The sequence below is a fragment of the Cyprinodon tularosa genome, unplaced genomic scaffold (genome assembly GCF_016077235.1).
Source record: "Cyprinodon tularosa strain WSP-4 unplaced genomic scaffold, ASM1607723v1 ctg583, whole genome shotgun sequence".
Taxonomy (NCBI): Eukaryota; Metazoa; Chordata; class Actinopteri; order Cyprinodontiformes; family Cyprinodontidae; genus Cyprinodon; species Cyprinodon tularosa.
In genome coordinates, this window is record NW_024039322.1 from 664,365 (window position 1) to 686,136 (window position 21,772).

General features: G+C 37.7%; 2 protein-coding genes across 4 annotated transcripts; one reads left to right on the forward strand and one right to left on the reverse strand.

Annotated features, from left to right (window-relative positions):
- Positions 1-1,368: 1,368 nt before the first annotated feature.
- smarcb1a (SWI/SNF related, matrix associated, actin dependent regulator of chromatin, subfamily b, member 1a) lies at positions 1,369-8,178 on the forward strand. 2 transcript variants are annotated; one of them, XM_038306526.1, is made up of 10 exons: positions 1,369-1,525; positions 3,557-3,668; positions 3,848-3,977; positions 4,284-4,421; positions 4,731-4,858; positions 4,955-5,121; positions 5,205-5,395; positions 5,916-6,047; positions 7,749-7,837; positions 7,968-8,178. In XM_038306526.1, exons 1-9 carry the CDS (start codon positions 1,442-1,444, stop codon positions 7,786-7,788), a joined length of 1,122 nt encoding a protein of 373 aa, XP_038162454.1. In that variant the 5' UTR covers positions 1,369-1,441; the 3' UTR covers positions 7,789-7,837; positions 7,968-8,178. The 2 variants fall into 2 exon arrangements, with proteins under 2 accessions (XP_038162454.1, XP_038162453.1); XM_038306525.1 differs by having other exon boundaries at positions 7,749-8,167.
- A 2,101-nt stretch (positions 8,179-10,279) lies between these two features.
- On the reverse strand, positions 10,280-16,455 carry LOC119797457 (derlin-2-like). Of its 2 annotated transcripts, XM_038306527.1 has the most exons (7): positions 16,241-16,449; positions 15,986-16,051; positions 14,876-14,949; positions 14,697-14,790; positions 11,683-11,878; positions 11,486-11,576; positions 10,280-10,468 (listed from the first exon to the last, which is right to left on the reverse strand). In XM_038306527.1, exons 1-7 carry the CDS (start codon positions 16,355-16,357, stop codon positions 10,390-10,392), a joined length of 717 nt encoding a protein of 238 aa, XP_038162455.1. In that variant the 5' UTR covers positions 16,358-16,449; the 3' UTR covers positions 10,280-10,389. The 2 variants fall into 2 exon arrangements, with proteins under 2 accessions (XP_038162455.1, XP_038162456.1); XM_038306528.1 differs by lacking the exon at positions 15,986-16,051 and having other exon boundaries at positions 16,241-16,455.
- Positions 16,456-21,772: the final 5,317 nt, after the last annotated feature.

A 21,772-nucleotide genomic window follows, 5' to 3' on the forward strand; every position in this document is an offset into this window, starting at 1 on the left:
GCAGGAATTTGTTTTTCAGTGTTTTTCTTATATGCATTTACCCAGGTTTAAATTCTGCCTGGTTATATTTAAGAGAGAGTTTCAGTGTCATTTGTAAAGTTATAGTAACGTATTCAAATCTGCACCATACAGAATACAAAAGTGTAAAATCATATTTCATCTATTTATTTTCTTCAACATGGTGGTTGGGACTTAGTGGGTCATGGAGGTATTGCAGAAGGGTCAGGAATCCTGCAACACCTACCAAACAGACCCCTAAATTCTCAGGCTTGAGAGAGATTTAAAACAACTGCAGAATATAGTTTGCTTTAATATGAATAAATTAAGCATAGTGTCATTTACAATATTGCTTAATCTACCCTTCAAAAAATAGACATTTTAAAAGAAGATAGCAAATGCATCTGAGCAAAAAGCCGCTCAAAATAAAAGAAATAATTTAGTCTGAGATTAGATAATTTCACTTTACAATATTTTTTTTTTATTAAGTCTATGGCGTAAAGTTGAAAAAACTTGAAATAAGAAATTACCTCTTAAAACAAGATGAATGGTTTAACACTTTTAAATTCAGGAAAAGCTGAACACAATTAAAGCCCTTTGTGTTGAAACAAATAAATAGAATATTACAATAGATCAGCTGCGATAAAAAAGCCTGAAGAAAACCTGCAGATATAATAGCTGGGAGACTCCAAAGAAAAGCAGACGGCCATCATTATTTCAGATTCTGCATTATACTGTAATATCTGCTACAGATTTAGGCCACTATATGTCACTCATTTCAAAGAGGATACAGTTTTATTTCCTGTCTTTCTCCTTATTTTTATTTATGTATTTTTTTTCCAGAAGCAAAACATCCAATAAATATATTAAACCTAAAAAAAGAAAAGGAAAAGGGTAGACGTCAAGAAATTAAAGGGACAACTATATAGGCTCATATAGCACAATAGAGCTTAAAGTTAGAGAACATTATAGAACATTTGGAAGAAGATATCAAGGGAGACAGTTCTATAGAATATAAAGGAAGGTTGGATGAAGTACTATAAGAAATAGAATACAGAGAAGATAATGATTAATCTACTGCTCAGGAGTCCTGACTGAACACAGCAATATACATAACAGACAAACATTAGGATAAAACAACGCATGTAATGTGTAACTGTGGGAAATAGAAAATATACAAAAAGGGAGTTTAGTAGGCAAAAATTAAATAATTTTATAACATACTATAAAATTGTTTAGATGTGTGACTGTATCTAGGATAATTAAGAATATATTTTTATTGTTTCCTTTTGGCTTGCTTCTCCATATTCAGACACCCCGTGGTTGGTGTCAGTAATGCTCCAAATGTGGTTTGTTAACCGCCATTTAAATCAGAGAAGAAGAAGAAATCGGCCAGTTGTTTGCGCTTGCGCAGTACCTCTGATCTTTGTTATTCCATGTCACTATGGCGCTAAGCAAAACGTTTGGTCAAAAACCGGTCAAGTTTCAGCTCGAAGAGGATGGAGAATTTTACATGATTGGTTCCGAGGTCAGTATATTTATCGTCCTTATAACTCCACCGCGGATATGGCGCTTTATGTTGGGTAGAATCGGCCTATTAGCCGCTAGCTGTTAGCCTAGCCGTATGCTCGAGGCCAACTATAGGGAATGCCGCTCGCGAAGGTTCATTCATTGATTATATGAGAAGAGAGCGAAGACAGGAGATGCTGGTCGATATGATGTTACCTAGATATGAAGTCTGGGATAAAACCCGCCTTCTGATTAATTAAAAACTGGGGTTCTCTTTGTGAAATCACGCCATTTTTTGTATGTTAGCATACAAGCTAAGCTGACTTCTTCCAACAAAGCGCTAATTTTAGGATATATGTAGTGCAAGTCGTTGGATTATTTCTCGTACAATTCAAATGTTGAGTAAGGCTGACTTTTTATATGTATAGCCATGTTTTTTAAATTCACGATTTCTATTTGCTTCCAGGATATTACAATTTGTAGACATTGGCACATTTTAGTACCTGGTAATTTTGTGTAATATTCCAAGTGTGAATATGTTAAATTTAATATTTGTATATTACAACCAACTTTCTTCTTCAGAAGTGGGAACCTTTAAAATGCATCTATCCGTTAGGGTCACAGTCTATGGGGAAATGCAGCATAAATCCCGGCACAACATACTCTGATTCACACCAAGAGTCATCATAGTTATATTTTTTGGACTGTGTGAGCTGGAGTACCCGGAGAGAACCTATGCAATCAGAGGGAGAACATGCAAACTCGATGCAGAAAGAGCTACAGCCAGGAACCAAGCCTGAGACCTTCCACCTGCAGGGCAACACTGCTGCAAACCCTGCCACTTTGCTGCCTATCTATCTATCTATCTATCTATCTATCTATCTATCTATCTATCTATCTATCTATCTATCTATCTATCTATCTATCTATCTATCTATCTATCTATCTATCTATCTATCTATCTATCTATCTATCTATCTATCTATCTATCTATCTATCTATCTATCTATCTATAAGGGGGCTTTTAAAATTAACAATGATTTACCATAGTAGTTTTTTTTTTATTTTACTTAGTCCTGATTAAATAAATTGAATCAGAAAATATATTTTATGAAAGTAGTGAAAATTGGGAATTAATGACTTTGTTCAAAAGACAGGGCTGTGCTTCTATCAGTGGTATCTTTTATTTAAAAAGACACTGTTATGGTGTCTTACTTCTAATGTTATTGAAGTGGAGTTAATAAGAAGTCATTCCTGACTTCTAATTCCCACATTTTTAAGTTGCCTCTTTATTGTCTCTTCATTCATGCATGAATCCAGCTCTGTGTCCATTGATCCATCTGCCCATGCACATGTCCATCCTCACCTGTATCTGCCTCTGCTGTTTTAGAAACTTCTACATTTACAACTCAACAACTGTAGAACCGTTTAGCAGATTTGTGCTAAAAGTTGTTTACCGGTGCACTACATTTGACTATGGAAATGCTAAACCTTTATTTGTTGGGATGAAGTTAAGAGCATCAAGTTGTTCACTGATTTAAACACTTACTTGGTTCTTGGCTGTCGAGTGTTTGAATTTGGTAAGCTATGAAGTAACAAGCTTCGTCTTTTGCATCAAACATGATTTTAACCCAATAATGAAGAAATCACAGAATAAGTTGGAAGACACTGGGAAGATATTCTACTCACAAGCCAGCCTGTCTTCTAGCTATCAATTATTGTATTATTATTGGGTTTTCTGACAGATTGATGATATTTTGAACACACAGACACCTCAGATTTCTTTTGTCACATAAGAATAATATGTTTCTTGAAGCTCTGAATCCCTACAAAGCATTTTATAGGAGCTGATAGCTGAGCTTCAGTCAGGCACAGCTTTTACTGGAACTTTATATTAAGATTTTGGAGATTAAATCTCCCTGATTTATCCGGGAACAGAAATTCCTCTGACAAAACATTGAAATAAACAAGAACTATTTGAGATATTTTTTTATTTTGCTGCTGTTTTTTTTTTTATGCTTATCCTTTTTGCTTGTTCTGATTTTGGTAGGTGGGGAACTACCTGCGCATGTTCAGAGGCTCTCTCTATAAACGGTATCCTTCCTTATGGAGAAAACTGGCAACAGTGGAAGAGCGGAAGAAAATTGTGGAATCATCACATGGTCAGTAGAGGGCAGCACTGAGTCATGGACAGCTCTGAAGATCTGAGCTTATCTTTTTATTTTGTTTCATTCCAAATATAAATATTGTTCAATATAAATAAAATAATAACAATAAATTTGGAATTCTATTAAAATTTTTTTTAATGTAATTTTATTAAATGCGTTGTCTTGTCTTTTAGATCATGGCTACACTCAGCTGGCCACCAGTGTTACGCTTCTGAAGGCCTCAGAGGTTGAGGAGATCCTTGAAGGGAACGATGAGAAGTATAAAGCTGTGTCTATCAGCACAGAGCCTCCCGCCTACCTCAGGTACCTCCGTTTGAACTCTGGAAGAACAAATTTAGAGAATAACTCTGCATTGAAAGTATTATTTTTAACATACAGATGGGTTTATTATTAAAGAATGCATATTTTTCTGCTTCATTAAGTTCTTAAATTGTCCTATTGCACCATAGTTGAATTCAATTTTAACGTCTACTTATAAGATCTAAAATCTTCTAGGTAAAAACAGTTCTAGTTAAGAGACAGCTGGTACAGTGGTTTTACTGAACCTACAGTTTTTCTTTTTCTGTGACATTGGGAAATGATTGTTTGGTTCTGATCTTTAACCACCAGGGAACAGAAAGCAAAGAGGAACAGTCAGTGGGTTCCCACGCTGCCCAACAGTTCCCACCACCTGGACGCAGTGCCCTGCTCCACCACCATCAACCGCAGCCGACTGGGCCGGGACAAGAAGAGGACCTTCCCCCTATGGTGAGGTGCCCTCTGCTGGGAGGAGGCTGAACAATTCTCCACCTTTAAATCTTTCTATATACCTCCAGCAGGAGGCGCTGTAACTCCTATGATTTAAGGATCAAACATAAGTCATTTTTATGTTTATCTCATAATATTTAAAATGAATTTGCTTGAAGCTGATCTTTGCATAATGGGTTTCATTGTGGTTTCTGAGATATGAGTTATCTAGGTGTTGCTCTTTTTCATTTTCTAAAAGCATATTTTCTCATGCTTTTAAGCATTTGGTTAAATATAATGAACCGTGTTCTGTGTCTCCCTCCCCCACAGCTTTGATGACCACGATCCTGCGGTGATCCACGAAAACGCCACTCAGCCAGAAGTTCTTGTCCCAATCCGTCTGGACATGGAGATCGAGGGCCAGAAGCTGAGAGATGCCTTCACCTGGAATATGAACGGTAGCTCCTCACCATCACCAGTTCTTCTTCCCAGTAATTCAATTTATTTAAAGCAGAGAATTAAAGAAGAGTTCTTTGTTTTTCTGTAATGTTCAGAGAAGCTCATGACGCCAGAGATGTTTGCTGAGATCCTGTGCGACGACCTGGATCTGAACCCGCTGGCTTTTGTCCCTGCCATCGCCTCCGCCATCCGACAGCAGATCGAGTCCTACCCCACAGACAGCCTCTTGGAGGACCAGACGGACCAGAGGGTGATCATCAAGGTGACACCTTGCACCGCCGTCCCTGAGCATCTTGAATGCTAAGATGTTTATTTATTTATTTGTTATGTTTAATCGTTTTCCAGCTGAACATCCATGTGGGGAACATCTCTCTGGTGGACCAGTTTGAATGGGACATGTCTGAGAGGGAGAACTCTCCAGAGAAGTTTGCCCTGAAGCTGTGCTCTGAACTCGGACTGGGCGGAGAGTTCGTCACCACCATCGCCTACAGCATCCGGGGTCAGCTGAGCTGGCACCAGAGGACATACGCCTTCAGGTAGCAGATCTGGGTGAAGAGATGTTCTACAGTCAGACCTCTTTGAGTCGGCAGACATTATCAATGTACTTGGTGTAGTTTGAGTCAGTATATTATGAACTTAATTAATAATTTTATAGAATGAGTCCAAACATCTCCAGATTAGACGGATCTGAATCTGACTCCTTCAGAGCCAACAGAATCTTGTTTGCTCTGAAGGGTGTCTAGGTGAAAGGCATCCCCTCATTTTGCCTGGGACCAGGGATGAGGAAACACTGGAATCTGTGTCCCAGCTGGACGACAAAGTGGAAAAACATTTCTGGACTGTTTTTTTTTTTTTTACTGTCGGTACAAACGGAGCAAAGAGGAGCTGAACATGTTTTTATTTTTAACTTAACTTGGTAGCCATGAGCTCACAGTCATGCTGTAATGTTGTTTCTCATGATACTGGTTTAAGTTGATTTAAGTTGGTTTAAGTTCCTGCGGTTAACTAGTCCTCCATTTGAAAAGTTCCCAAACTGAAAGATGTGTTGTTTTGCAGCGAGAACCCCCTCCCTACTGTGGAGATCGCCATCAGGAACACGGGTGATGCTGACCAGTGGTGCCCCCTGCTGGAGACCCTGACCGATGCAGAGATGGAGAAGAAGATCAGAGACCAGGACAGAAACACGAGGTGAGGCCGCTGTTGTTTTTGACAGCCATCTTAGATTTAGTCTTCAGGACAAAAACTGTTATTAGTCTTAGTTTTAAGGACAATCCTTATTTTAGTCAACTAAAACTCAAAAAGGTTTTAGTCTAGTTTTAGTCAGCTTTATGTTGCAAAAAAAAAAAAAAAGGTAACCTTTACAAGTTGGAATAACCACCAGATTATTTATCAGACTGACAGCTCTAGCCTAGATACTACAACAGCTGGTTATAGAATGCTGCCTTCCAGGTCATCATTGCTGTTAGCAGAAAACTTTGATTTATAGAGTTCAATTAAACTTTTTTTTTATGAATTATTGGCCTACTTTATAAAAGTGTCTCACAAAAGTTGTGAAAATAGCCGATCTAGTTCAACACATCATATTGGTTAATATAGCAGACAGACAAGCTAACAAAATGTAGAATAAAGGAATGGTTTTAGACATACAAGGTTTCCATCCAAAAGCAAACACTTCCTGATCTGCCATGAATTATGTATTACACACAGATCCATAAAATCTTCATTGCTCTAAAAAAAGCAAAGAACAAAAACATTTTTCTTTCTACTTTGAACATTTTGGCTTCATTTCTGAGAATTTGCCCCTTAGTGACCACTGCTCAGGGGTCAAAATAGATTTAAATTCACCGGGTTTTGATATTTAAAAAAATACAGAGAGAAACTATATAATTGCCTTTTACTGCCATGACAATCAAGACCTAAATTAAATTAATATGTTAAATAAAAAGTTTAAATATTCAAAGAAAACATAGAAAATGTTTTAATGACAATACAAGGAAACATTTAAATCATATTTAAATTGATAGAAATTAGAACAATGAGAGAGAAATATTTATTGATCAATGTACCTTCCCATCTGGCTCTTTATCCCAAAATAAACAATACGCCATCAAATACTTATTTGGATATAATTTAGGGATTCCTTAAAGCATGTTTATTATTACCTCTTTTGAGATAGATAAAATAAAATCTTGATAGTTAGACAAAGGGATTTTTTACGCATGGCAGAGGATGATCAGCTACATAGTTTATTAAGTAGAGATAGAAGAGCCATAGTGCTGAGAGCGAACCATCAGAGTGGAGCATGAAGCACAGACTTGGAGCTAGACTTGCAAAGACGCATTTCTGTACAAGAACAGATGGAAGATTAGAGCAGTTTTTCAGAGTTGAGCGCGTAGTACGGGACCATTATTTTCTCAGAACCTGTCGCTGCTGCCGTGATCCATCTGTGCTTCTGCAGAACGTGTAGCGCTGTACGGCAGGTGGGCGACAGATCAATGAAGACGCAGCAGCACGGATTATATTGCTTAGCTGATTACAGCACAATGATGCAGTTTAAAAGTCTGACCGACGACCTGCTATTTTTTATTTAGTCTCGTCTCCTTGACTAAAGCTCAAACCTGTGACTAGTCATGTTTTACTCATCATCCATGTCAGTTTTCGTTATTGTTATGAAATGATTTCGTCATCTTCATCGTTGACAACAAGGGTGAGTGCTGGAGGATGAATACTGTGTTCTATATATTTCACATGGAGCATTTTAAATAAAACCTACCTGATTAGATTAGAGGAACTAAAACTTTGCTTAGCTGTTTAGAATCAAACAGTTTGGTCTTTAATTGTTTGTATGGCAAAGCCCCATTTTTCACTCTTCCTGCCTTTTTCCCACAGACGAATGAGGCGTCTGGCGAATACAGCACCTGCGTGGTAAACCCCGAGGCAGCAGCGCCCCCTACAGACACGTTACTCATACAGTTGAGGTAGGACCATGCGGTTCAGTTCGCCAGCAGCAGAGATTTTCCCTCCCTGGCGTCTGGACGTGTTCTTCGCTCGGCTGGATTCTGTCTGCGGCTTGCCGTTTACTTTTCATTTTAAATCTGTTTGTTGAAGACCCTTAGAAGAAGAAAGACACCCTCCCACCTCCTTCATGCCCCTCCCCCCTCTGCCTGGAGAAGCTGCTCTTTTTGACCACTGACTCTCTACCCAACCACAGAGGGAGACAAGACACACCCGACTCAGATAATATATTGTTTTGTTGTATTTGTTGTCTTTTGTACATTTTAATAATTCTTACAAAATAAAAACAAAAATCTGAAAAATATTTACAGTCTACTCCTGTTTTTTGTTAGTTTTTTTTTTCAGTCAGATGTTCGCGTCACAGAAATTTAGATGGAAGCATCTAAAGAAATATAAAAATTGAATCTCTTAAGTTTATTTGTTCGTTTCATTTCAGAGTAAAACTTATGATTATTACAGGTATAGTGAAATATTTAAAGCCTTTCTTGCAATTTAGATAATTTTTCCTTACAGATAAAAACTTAAAATCGTCAGAAAATTAAGAGTATTGTGAAAAAGTTATATAATACAAACTCAAGATGGCACACAGTTATTGCTTTGGTAACATCTACAGAAGGTTCCTGAGCCTCTGATCTGTCAGACTATAAAAACCCTTGAGAAGATTGCTGATTGGACAGATACCCAGAACATCTGACATCCTTAAAGAGGGTTGGCTATTCAAGGTTGATGCTGTAGAAGCTGGTTTCCGTAATTTGTTCTATCCAGGTGTATCTATATAGAGTTAAGTGAAAGGAAGAAAACGTGATAACTGGCGTTGGGAGGATTATGAAAAACAAGGAATTTGAGGCATAAACTTGTTTTGAGCATGTACCGTGAATTAAAGCATGGAGCTGTTGCTCAATGGGTCCAAAGTCCTCTTTAATAAATTAAATAAAAGTAAGGTTTGCATTTCAGTTGCTTAAAAAATGAATCAAAGGTGAAACATAAAAGTTAAATTGAGCAAAGTGCATCTAACCACTTTACTCCTATGGAGTTCCATGAGGTTTAATTCTTAACTTTTTCTTTTTATTGCATCTTAATTTTTGATCAACTTTTATAAATCATAGCATCACCTTTCACTGTAATGCATGATTGTTTGAGATTTCTCCTACAAATATTCTACCTTAAGTGTCCTGAAGGCCTAAAACCACAGATGGCTGTGAATTCTGAGCTTTCATGACCAGAAAGCAGAGATAATTTTATTACCAGAGATAAGTCTCCAGGTTTAATAAACAGCTCAGCACTGTTCTCCATAAAAAGCATCTTTCAGTTACATGAGGTTACTAAACTGAAACCAGTCTATTCTAAATGTATTTTTAAAATAATAAATTTTATCCAAACTTAACAGGATTATTGAAACTCTATGCTGCGATCAGTCAAATCTCACCTGTTGGGTCTTTTTAATGATCTCCATCCATTTTTCTCTAAAGCTTCTGCCTCATGTTTCTGTTTGAGCCTTGAGCAGCTTTTTTTCTATTTAATAATTTCTCTTGGTTTAAACTGTTGTTCTGTGCTTTGGTTCAACTGTTTTAATGTATTTTATAAGTAAAATTGAAGTACTTCTGCTGATGAGCTTCATGGAGATGCTGATTTCATCTTCTAGCAGGACTTGGTTCCAACCCTCACTGCCAAACATAGCAGCAGCTGCTTTGGAGCGCAGGCTTTCCACTCAGCGTTCCCTGAGTGTGTTTGCTTCAACCTAAGCTGCATGCTGGGAAGGCAAATTAACCATTTGGTCCAAATAGGATGCATCTATTAAAGCATTGTAGTTTCAGGGGAATTTTCACAGGAGCTTCCAGCTTGTGAATCCAAACCCCGCCCTGCTCTAAACAAAGTCCTGACCCATGTTTCATCAGCCGAGTCCCACTGAGGCGTGTTTCTGTCTTGTTGTTGTTGTGCTAAGCAGTTTCCATTTTGTTGGTAGAGAGGGGGGCCACAAAGGCAGCGGGTGAAAGTGCAGAGTCTGCAGACAGAGCTGTGTGGTTTTCAAGGCTGTCGGCTCTCGTGAGGCTGCAGAGGCTTCTGGTCCCTCTTTATGTTCAGTCTCTGGTTGTCAGATGTTCCTCCTTAATTCTGCATTCACCTTTAAACACATTTTGTTTGTTTCTTTGATGATGCTCGTTTCTGTCCACTTGATCTGCTTTGTGCTCACATAAAATACATAGAAGTTTAATGCAATGAGACAAACCGTGTGAGAAGTAAAAAAAAAAAAAAAAAAATATATATATATATATATATATATATATATATATATATATTTTTTTTTTTTTTTTTTTTTTTTTTTTGAAAAGTATTTGATGCACGCTTTATAAAAATGTCCCAAAGAAAGAAAGTCTGGAACTTTTTTAACCTGGAACTTTTTGTTATTTTATAGATGAGTCTGAGCTTTTTCCAGCCTTTGCAGCTCCTTTCAGAAAGCAGTTTGCTCCTGATTTTAGCAGCTCCAGAGTTCTTAGCTGTGTTGCTCCTAAACCTGCTACAGATCTCTTCTTTCCTGCTGCTCCTCCTGGAGGAGGTGATGGTCGCGTCCTTCAGGTCCATCAAACATGACCCGTCTGTGAGAGAGAGAGAAACAACAATGAGCTTTTAGATCTATAGTGCAGTTTTCTCACTATGTTGGTAAAGATTCGCTTCCCATCAGGAAGCTTTTTCAATAGAAAAATTATGAAAAAAAAAAAAAAAAACATTCATCCACATTCTCTACACCTATTTGAGCGATAATCAATTCCTTTTCCCATTTTACTTTGAAAGTTAAAGTTAAGCCCATTTTATAAACTCTTTTACAGCTTAGACAAAAGTTCTCTAATAGTAATGTTTATTTAGCACCTTTTAAAAAGTGCTTCGCAAAATTAAATTACACATAAAATACATTTACAGTCACAAAAGACGTCATAAAACAACCCTTAATCTACTGGAATTAAAATGCTTCCTTAAATAGGTTTTCAGTTCACTCTCTAAAACATCAACAGAATCAAGTAAGCGCAAAGAAAGCGGAGGATCATTCCAGAGCGCCGGCGCAACCGCCCGAAAGGAGCAATCTCCCCTGGTGGTATAAGGACACATTAAGTCTCTAATGCAGGAGGGAGCCTGGCCGTGAAAGGCTCTAAAGGTCAGCACCAGGATCTTAAGCTTTTTTGAATCGCCTTAATAGCATTTTTTGTGCAACAATCAATAAATTAATCAGCTCATTACCTGCTGCTAAGGTCCCTGTTTTAATTCATGTTTTATTAAAAAAAGTGCAATCATCTAAACGGGTCTCTAATTTCAATCCATCCTTTTTTAGGTCGAGAAGCACGACCTCAGACACATATATGTGTTCCTACTTGGTGCTACGCTTTATGTTCAGGCACAAAAGTAGTATATGGTTTTTTTAAAATTAAGTCGAAATGGAAGTCGGAGGCAAAACACACGGTAAAGTGTAGAGAAAAACTCTCACCCTGATACTTGACCTGTTTCTGAAATATCTTCCCTGTTCAAGAGCTGCTGAGGACCGTTTCCACATTTATTTTGAGCTTTAAGGATGAATAATAAACATGTCTGAATTTGTTGCAAAGATATACTGAGATTCTCACAGCAGTTCTGGTGTCGTCAGCAGCTGTCTTCCTCCCGGCCGGTTTGGAAACACGTCCTCTAAGAAGTAATACACGTGTCCGACGGCGATTCCTGAGGGAATTTAAAAAAATAGAAAAATCCCCCGTTCATTTCAAACACTTGAACTCAGATCTGGGAAACTGAAAGGACCAGACTGGTGGGGATGAAGGTTTCAGACCCAGGAGGTCGGCGGCAACAGAGTTTCCCAGCAGCAGCGAACATCCCATCAGCGCCCAGGGGAGGAACGGAGCCTGGAAGCTCAGCAGGCCGAAGAAGTTTACAGGTATGAGCGGGTTCCTTTTACTCCAGACGTAGACCAGCATGACGATGAAGGCCTGGCCGAGGAAGATTAAGTCGGCAAACAGACCCAGCAGCTGGAGACTTGCAGGTTAAATTCAAATAAATCTAATTTATGAAAGAACAACCTTTACTGTTATACTATGCACAGATAATCTAGATTAAATAAAGGGATTTTTTCATTTCTTTCTTTATGTAATTCATTCTTTAGATCTGAATTTGTACTTCTGTTTTTGGGAATCAGGTCTAAAGCCAGACTGATGAGATCCTCTGGGATTCTTCTCACATTTCAGAAACATGCTCTAAACTTTCACCCATGAGACTAAAAAGAGTGAAACAATGAAGGTTAAAGGACTCAAGTCTGGACTGGGAATAAATATCCAGGCAATGTGATGCTGAACCGTGGATCCAGTGTTTAGACTTCTGTTTCTCCCATCAGGACAAGTTAATTTTCATTTCCTCTTGTCCTGATGTGACCTGCTGTCTCTGACTGGCCACCTCTGTCCCAACAATCAGGTTTTATTTTTGAGAGAAGTTTCTTCCAGAGCCTTGATGTCAAGGTTTTAGAAGAAACCATAAATGTCTAGTTATGAATAATTATCTCCTGATGTTATAAAGTGTTTTAAATGCGTGAAAAGCAAAACTTAGATCATTTGTTTTGAACAGTTTAGTATTTACAGAGAAAAATGTGTGAGGTGCATCACTGCAGCCTTTTTCTCTCCACAAATACAGACATCCTAACATATTTATCATTTTCTGCACTTATTCATAAATCAGTATTTTATCATCTTCTAATTCATCTAAAGAACCGTTGACCTAATTTCAAATAATACATTGAAGGAAAGAAGCAGGAATTAGAGACAAGCTGCTTGAATACCAGTCTTATAAGCTGCAGTAGATTTTTAAGAGAACATTTTAATTAAATTTTCACCACAGAATAACATTAATGAGAAATGTGTTGTTAAATCTACACCTCTTGTCATTAGCTTGAAATCTATGCATTTTCTGCATAAAATAATATCCAATAGAACAAAAATCCAAAATCAGTGATTCTTATTTATGAAATGTCATGTTTTGTCTTTTTTTTCTTTTTTTAAATAAATAAAAAATACAAATAAACAGTTTAAAAAAGCAACAGTTTCCTGTTGCAGATATTTATCTAAAATGAAATGTGTTTTTCTAAAGGTCATGCAATATTTGAGTCTCTCACTGATCTTCTATTGACCTGGGCTCATGGTAAAATGGCTTTTTGGATTAGAAACGTTGTACACCCCTGGATTAATGTAACAGCCATGTTTTTGTCATGTTGGGAACCTGTAATACTCAGAGAGAACCTATGCTACAAACTAGTACTACTAACTACACCACTGAGCGACGCTGATCTAGGATGAAGAAAACCTGACAGATACTAGGATTTAACTGCAGAGGTGGGTAGTATCACTAAGTTACATTTACTTATGAAACATTTTGAAAAAAAAAAGGTACTAATTATCCGTATTTGGCCACACAGTGAAACTACAGCTAATGTGTTTCTTCCTCCTGAATGTAAATCTACTTAAGGAAGTGATGGACTCATTAAAGCTGACACTAAACTCATATGTCACCACGGGTTTATGGTCCTGGTTATTTCAGCAGAAACCATCTTCACACACCATCATTTAAAACTACCCATGAAACATAACACGACTGTAGAAACTACTATAAAGCTCTAGTGCGTCCGTTTGAAAGCGGCGTCTGAGCTAAACAGACCCAGATCTCCATCATTAAACTGGAATGTGAACAAAAGTTTCTGCCTCCAAACTGCTAAGCATTTTTATAAAAAGATGAACGGTGTGTGCACTATGCTGTTGGTGCCTGTTTTTAACTCGTAGAAACTCCTCAGAACAAACATACTAGATGTTTATCAGCATGTTTGTTGCATGAATCTGGACATTATCTAGTCTGAGCTCCTTAAAAGGTCCAATTCAATACATCAGATGAAAGGTTAGCAACTGAGGGAGCATCATTTCAGGATTTTAGTTTTGAGTTCAACTTGTATTTACATGAGAACTGTCTTACAAAACATTGAGATATCAGGGCAAATTCTACGTGAAAATCTAATTCCACAAGAGCTGAAGGAGAAAGCCGTCAAAGAATATTTTACCCATTGTTTTACCTGGTTTAGTGCTGGTAGATAAATCCATTAGGGAGAAAAAATTCTGTATAAAAATACCCTATGATCCTGAAAGTGTTCCTGCAGTGGAAATGCACCTACTGACCCCACGATGAACCTCTCTGTGCAAAAAGGCATGGATGCCAAACACAACAGCTAATCTAAACGTTAATAGGGGGGGAAAAAAGGATCAAATTGCTGCAGGGGCCTAGCTAAAGTCCAGACCTGAGCAAGAAACAAACATCTGTGAATTATAATGGAGAGAAGAATGGACCAGAATCTCTCCAGGGTGATGTGAAATTAGATGGAAAAACATTTGCTAAAAGTGTTGATTCATGGGGAGTACTTATTTATTTACAAAAAAACTTAAAAGTTATGGTTTATCCATCCATCAATTAACTGTCTGAACCAGTTTTGCCTTTCGTTAGGCTGAAGATCACCGTGCAGCGATTTATAAATGCCAATTAATCCAACCTTCATGTTTCAGGACCTTCTCCCTGCAAGGCAACAGAGCTAATAAACCCAACATGCAGCCTAAGTTATGTTAAAATTTAATTAATGAGTAATACACATTTTTCCTCCCCTTGGGACTTAGTTGACCTGATAGAGCGTAGCTTCTCTCATTTTTAATTAAACCTTATACCTGAATTATTTTCTAACATTTTAGTTCCAACTGTAAACCTCCAAACATGTTTGAATCTAAACCGAAATCACATCTTTGCTCTTAGAACCTTAAAGGATACAGTTATGAAGATTCCTCCAAACAGGAACATAAAGACGAAGTCTGCCGTTCTTCCTCGGAAACTGTCCTCCTCCAGCATGCGGCAGTACCGATAGCTGACCTCAGTTAAGGATTCTGCTGCAGCTTTTCTGCACGGATCATAACAAACATTGTTTTTAAAATCCCAACAGAAAAAGATACAGGAAGATGATGTTGAATAGAAAACCGAATCCAAGAGAGCCAAAGAAGAGGAAGCTGGTGATCAGACGCCATATCTGAAAAACAGAACACAGTAAGAGTGAGAACCAAAGGCGTATCTTTATGAAGGACTGGTGTGGACATGTCCCAACTTTGGCCTGCAGGGGACAGACCCTACCAATAATTTCAATACATAGACTTTGGCTCTCAACAATTTGTGGGAAAATTTTCTAAATTTGATTTTGCTGCTTTTCAAGGAGGATAATCACTGATGTAGCTGAAAGGGAGAAAATCCATCACTCCATCCACATTTTTCTGGATGGATTGATAGATGATTGAAACGGAAATTGTCTCCATACTAGGGAGGCATGATATATTGCTGTTGGCATCGGAATCGGCTGTTATTCATCCTCTTTTCTATACATTAATGTCTAACTACCTGTAAATATAAATATCAGTGTATTTTTATTCTTTTGTGTTCTAAACTGGAGGTCTACAACAGGAGGTACGCAACCCCTAGGGGGTCCACAGTGGTATTGCATGCGGTCGTGAAAGTTTTAGTTGATTAGATTTATTTATTTTTTTTATATTCCCCCCTGCAATTGAAATGTCTTTAAATCCACATTAACATGAATGCAAAGGCAGAAGATGTCTTTCAGTCATCAATGCACACATTCAGCGACACACAGGAGCTCTTTCAGGCTAGGCACCGTTTCATTCACAACACCTGTCCCATCAACCAGGAATCAGAATCAGAAATACTTTAATAATCCCAGGGAGAAATTACTTTCATTATATGAATCTATCTGTAATAGAGCGGCTATAGGACCAGTTTGTTATATCACAATTTCATACAATATATATAAGTAGGTGGTCCCCGCTCCATTTTGCCATCAGTTTGGGGTCCTTAGCCTGGAAAACGTTGAAGAGCTCTGGTCTAAACAATAGGAAAGCATTCAATAAATATATGTTTAAGCTCATTTTTGGAAAATACAAACCCTATTGAAAGCGTTTGTGTCGTGTAACTGAAAGTCCATCAGCCCTTTAAGTGTCTCCACCAACTTTCATCACAAAGCTGAACCCTTGGTGAGAATGAATCCAAGGGTTGTGTACCTGGTATCTGCTGATGATGAGCTCTGGGTTGAAGTACAGCTGGAACGGGCTGATAACTTGAAGTTGCTGAAATAAATAAGTTAAGTGTAGTTCTGGTCATCCTCATCTTTCACTGATTATATCCCTACTGCTTAAGGTGAATTTTGATTAGAATCAAACAACAAACACAGATCAATTATTAGTTTGGTTCTAATAAAGAAGAACTTAGAACAGCATGAGTTAATAAGGTTCTGAGTTGGTTCTGGTGAGTCTTACCACAGCGGCGGTGGTGAGGACGCAGGCTGTCGTGTACGTCCGAGTCACCACGGGGATCTGCAGATACTCCTGAGTCAGACTGAGAACCATCGCTGCTGCTGCATCCCTCTGAGCCATGATTTACTCTGACTGCATCAACACACCAGGCCCCGCCCACCTCACACCAACAGCCAATCAGATCCACCCACCATTAGTTCTAAAAAAAACACTGAATCTCTAGCAGGATTAGCAGGATAAATGTTTTAGATGGGCAGAAATCAGAGATAAAGGTCATTTTATTTATAATAAAAAAAAAAAAAAATAAAACCCCTGAAAATAAATAAATAAAAATATCTAAACATGTAGATAGTTATAAAAAACAAAAATTATTGATTCATATTGGACTTAACATTTACTAAAACTAGAAATTGAGAATAACTACATTATTTTACCTCTTTTACCTTGTTGTAGAAAATAATAATAATTTTAAGTGATTCTGACATGTTAATTTAAAAACTTTTCACACAGGAAACCTCAAAGCTTTATTTATACAATTACTGATTATGTTTTCCATCCAAATTTTTACATTTGAGGCATTTGAATCTAAAAAGGTTATTGGCTTTTTTGCATGGAAGTTCCCAGGGCACTTAATATAATGTTTTATTTGTAAACAGAAATCAAGCCGGATATCTGTTAGGCAGTAGTTTGGTAACAAGGCAAAAGGTTTATTAGAAGTGATGTGGAGAAAAACAGGTAAAAACATACATAGTTCCTACATTTTTACAGTTAATAAGCTACATATGGTTAAACATATCAAATGAAGACATGTATGTACAAGAAGTTCTGCTGTTTGTGTATAAATATGCGGAAATCAGTCTGACAAATTAGTTAAACTGAGTCCCATGCAGCAGATTGTAAATAAAAAGAGCAAAGTTTGAACGATGAAAAACCGTAACGACTCGTCAGCGTCCTGCACTGAAAAACAACAACATGAAGTGATGAACACGACAGTCTGAGCTGAACCGCCAGAGTTCAAGTGCTGCAGTGAGCAAGAACGCAAAGCTGTGGAGCAGCGGTTCTCAACCTGATGAAATATGGGGGTGTTTAATTTTATTAACAGGGATTAGGATTTATAGGATTTAGGATTTCTACTGTGCAAAAGATTTAATCCAGATGGGTTTTTCATATTTTCCGTCAGAGCAGCCAGACCTTCCTCCTAACTTCCTTGATGAGTCTCAGTCCATTGTCCTCCAGGTTTTCTGGGCTTTTATAAACCAGCCGAACCTTTCCTCAGAAGACATTCAGACCCAAAAGTATATTATATTGCAGCCTTTTTGAATATAAAATACTGACAGAAATCAACTTTGCTATCACGTCTCATGCTCTGTATTTCTAAAAAGATAAAGCCTAAATACCCGAATGGACTCTAAAGCAGGAGGAAAATATGGATTTCTAGTGATGGGTTCCTTTTGCAGTCTATAAAACCCTGAAATCTGACCGAGGTATTATAAAGTTTTAGATAAATGTGGGAAAAAATTATAATAATGTGGAAAAATGTTCTTTCGAACTGTCTATCAGCATTTAATTGGTAAATTAGCAATGAGAGTCCATTTAAACAGAGACCTTATTAGAACCAGACCAACATACATACATACATACATCCATCCATCCGTCCATCCGTCCGTCCGTCCGTCCATCCATCCGTCCATCCGTCCGTCCGTCCATCCATGCATCCATCCATCCATAACTTTATTGAGAATATTAATGTTTCTCCTTTAAAATGTTCTATAGATTTGATCAAAATTCAGAATAATCTAGTTTGGGCATGATAAAAACCCTCTCAACATTACATTATAGCAGAAAAAAAAAATTACACTTATTTTGTATTTTCCTGAACAATTTGTTTCTCTTTCTTTTTCTTTTAAAGCAAAGGTTCGGTCAGCAAGGAATAATTAATGGCTTAATGGCTTAATTATCTATACTTAAAACTAATATGTTTGCGGTGATTTAATGTGTTTAGCTTTAATCAGTAAAAAAATTAAAAAATAACTTTCATCGCGATCACCAAGTCCAGAAGCGGCCATTTTTGCCCAAATATAGTAACATCTAACTACTGACATCTTCCAGCAGTGACGTCACAGTGCAGTAAGCCTAGCGCCACTCTCATCACTTAAAAGCAAAATCAATGGGAACTACTAGACACATCTGCAATCAACAACAATTATTTAAGATTTCCAGAGGACTTCAACATTGAAATTCACCACAGCTATAGTGAAACTGACAATGCCCAAGTGCATGGGGCATCGGGTAAAAGTGAAAATAAATTAGTTATTTCACCTTTCCGATTCATGATCCTCAAGTTGGATAGCCAACTTGAAGAGGGAGGATTTGCCATCAAACTTCTGGCCAGAGAAAAAACGCGTAATATGTAGCCAACATTTGGAAGAAGAATGTTTTCAAGATGACTTGGATAATAGCGCGTTGTCACAAACACCAGATACAGCAGTGGGACTTGATCAACAGCCGATACCGCACCGTGACGTCACAAACCAGTGGGTGGCAGTAGTGTTCTTTGACAAACATGGATGCCTTCAGTAAAGCACATTCACATGAAAATTATTTATTATTATTAAATAAAAACACTTATTTATTGAACAGTATGTAATAATTTTATATTGAAAGTACTTTTAGAAGTTTGACTTCTGAATATGACTGCACTATTCCTTTAAATATTGTTAAAAATGTTACCCCTAACAATTATAATGCTGTGTAGCTGTCGCCCTTCTCAGTGCTTTACGTGTCTATTTAAGCTGCTCATTAAGTCGGCCCTTTTCATTAGTTTTTCTTCCACTCAGGAAGTGGGGCGCGCTGAAAATGGTATCATGCATAAATTCTGCTGGGACTTTCATGAGACCAAAAAAGTTAAAGCAGACCAATGAAAACAACATTTAAGCGCCACTAGTGTCTTTCTTTACTAATCATAGATTAGCTGCTGATTTTAGAGCAAGAAAATAACATTTAAAAACCTTTGCACAGTATTAAAGGTGGGATTTTTAAGTGATGGAGGATAAACATCTGTTTAAATTGTTAACAGTTAAAGCATCTTCTTTGTGATTTTCAGAACAATAAAAGTTTTCAGGTTTGATCCTTTTGTACGATGTTTTCTCATAAGGTTTCCAGAGATTGTCACACCCACTGTTTAGTTTTAAAATATATTTGGAATCCAGTAATGAGTCTCTGGTGGAGAACCGCTGCAGTCCCTGAATGCATCGATGATTTACAGAAAACACAGAGCACCAATTGACAGATGAGCAGTGACTTCATCAGGGTCCCTTCTAGCCTCTAGATGGCGCCCTGCAGCTGCTCCTGCAGCACACCATGACGTGAGAAGAGTGACATCAGACTTGTGCAGATGTTTGCACAAACAGCTTTTCTTTTCATTCTTAAACTGTTTAGCTAAGGAGGAAGTCATTGCAATTTAAAACAGGAGCATAAGATAAAGAAGATCTGGGGTAAAACTGCTATTCTGCCTGATGAATCTTTGATTATCTTCTAGATGTAAAGTAAATGAAATGGCAACTCAGGAATGACAAACTACCCATTGTATTTTATTTCATTCAGTTCTTGTAAATTAACCCAAGTTTAAAAAAAAAAGAAAAGAAATCTTTAAAAAATAAATATCTAGTCTCTTTTTCTGATTCTGGATGAAATATTTTGCATCCTTGTATGTGGAGGTGAAAGAGACACACCAAACCTCAGCTGCTAAGACCATGAATCACACCAGAAGAATTAAAAGCTGCTTCAGATGGAGATAAATAATTATTAATAGTGTCCAAACAAGATTAGAACAGAAACCTGACTTGCAGCAGCTGCACTTTTAGACCTGCGGCTGCTGCTCTGTCAGATCAGCATACACTTAGTTTTTATCTAACCTAAAAATAATTCCGATTCACAATTTAAACCACAGCCAACGTTTTCTATTATTATAAACATGAAAACAAAATCTAACCAAATTAAAATTCCCACACATGGTTTTAATTACTAAATAACTTATTCTAAATTAATATTGACTAATGTGGTTTTAGCTATAGAGGCTTCAACATCTTGGAAACTTCAATCATGTCTGGCTGTTTCTAAATCCAACAAATAACAGTATAATCAAAGCTTATTTCCTTTTGTTAGAGTTAAAGGTATTGTAGAGGAGTTTCGCAAATTTTTTAAAAGAACCGCCCTCTCCATTAAAAAAAGAATGCACATGCACAACCCTGTACCCGCTACGGAGAGGGAACGCCTATTAAATGCGTGCAAGAGCGTGCACAAGCCGGTTTCTCCTCATGCACGCTCTGTTTAAAGGTTGCTGTTCTCATAGCTCATACAAGCTTACTGTGTCCGAATGTCTGCCCTACTCCCTAAATCAATATGTAGAGCGGGGACTATATAGTGGACTTTATAGCAAACTCAGTTAACTGACCGTTCGGACAGATGATCACTGCTTTTTGCTCCGTTGGTCACGTGATTCCTCCTCCGCAGTGCGGTGCCTGCACCATCTTTGTTATTAGTCGCCGCTGTCGGGTAGCGACAGCGGGCCGCTGGGACAGCAAATAACACAATGCTTTGTGAGGAAAGCTCTCCGCGCAAAGCATTCTGGGATACACAGCCCCCTTTTGAGGCCTTTCTTTTCTTGTCATACACTTCATAGACTCTTTTTCTCTTATGACCCTCGGCAATTTTGAAAGAACCGCGGTGAGAAAGATGAGCTTCAATAACGGTCTGAAACCGTAGCTCATCAGATATATGCCTAAAAGTGCGCATGCGCACAAAAAGATAGCTAAGGGGACGAGCGCATAGGATCGCCTCACCTTAACATATCACCAGAATGATTGACAATTAGGAGGACCACTTATTTAAATGATCCACATGTAAAATAAAAGACTGCCCTCTATACCTTTAAATTAAAACTTTTTTGTCTGGATGGTACACTGCTGCTAAAGATCAATGGGGGAATAATTCTCTGTTGCACATGTGCTCCCATGCATATTAGAACAATGTATGCTGATCTGATAGCACAGGCTGTTCTGACAGAACAGCGCTGCATCTGAATCACTTTGAAGATGCCGTTAGAGAAACAACTACCAACAGCGAAATTCTCAATGCTATTCGCTTGTAGAAACACTGGGCAGAAACACTGGAAGCCATTAGAAGTGTGAAAGGGGATTGAGGAAGACTCGAGGAATATCACGAGACAACAGCTTGAGCAAACGGTGATGGATTTAGAGCAAGATTACAAGTTATGAAGACAGAAACTTTTTCTTTACTATTACTGTTAAGCACAAAGTTAAAATGTTTCTGGATTCTAAATTCCTTTCCACTGTCGCCACATGCTTGTTCAGAGAAGTCAAAGCCTTGATTCAATCAACCAGGCTTCCTTAGTGTGGTCACTGTTTACCAGATTGGTCTCAATTTAATAAGATTAACTGCCTCTGATTGTACTGTTTCACTTTGATTTCAGCTTCCTCACTCTTAATATGTGGATGAGCCACTGAGCAAGGCAAT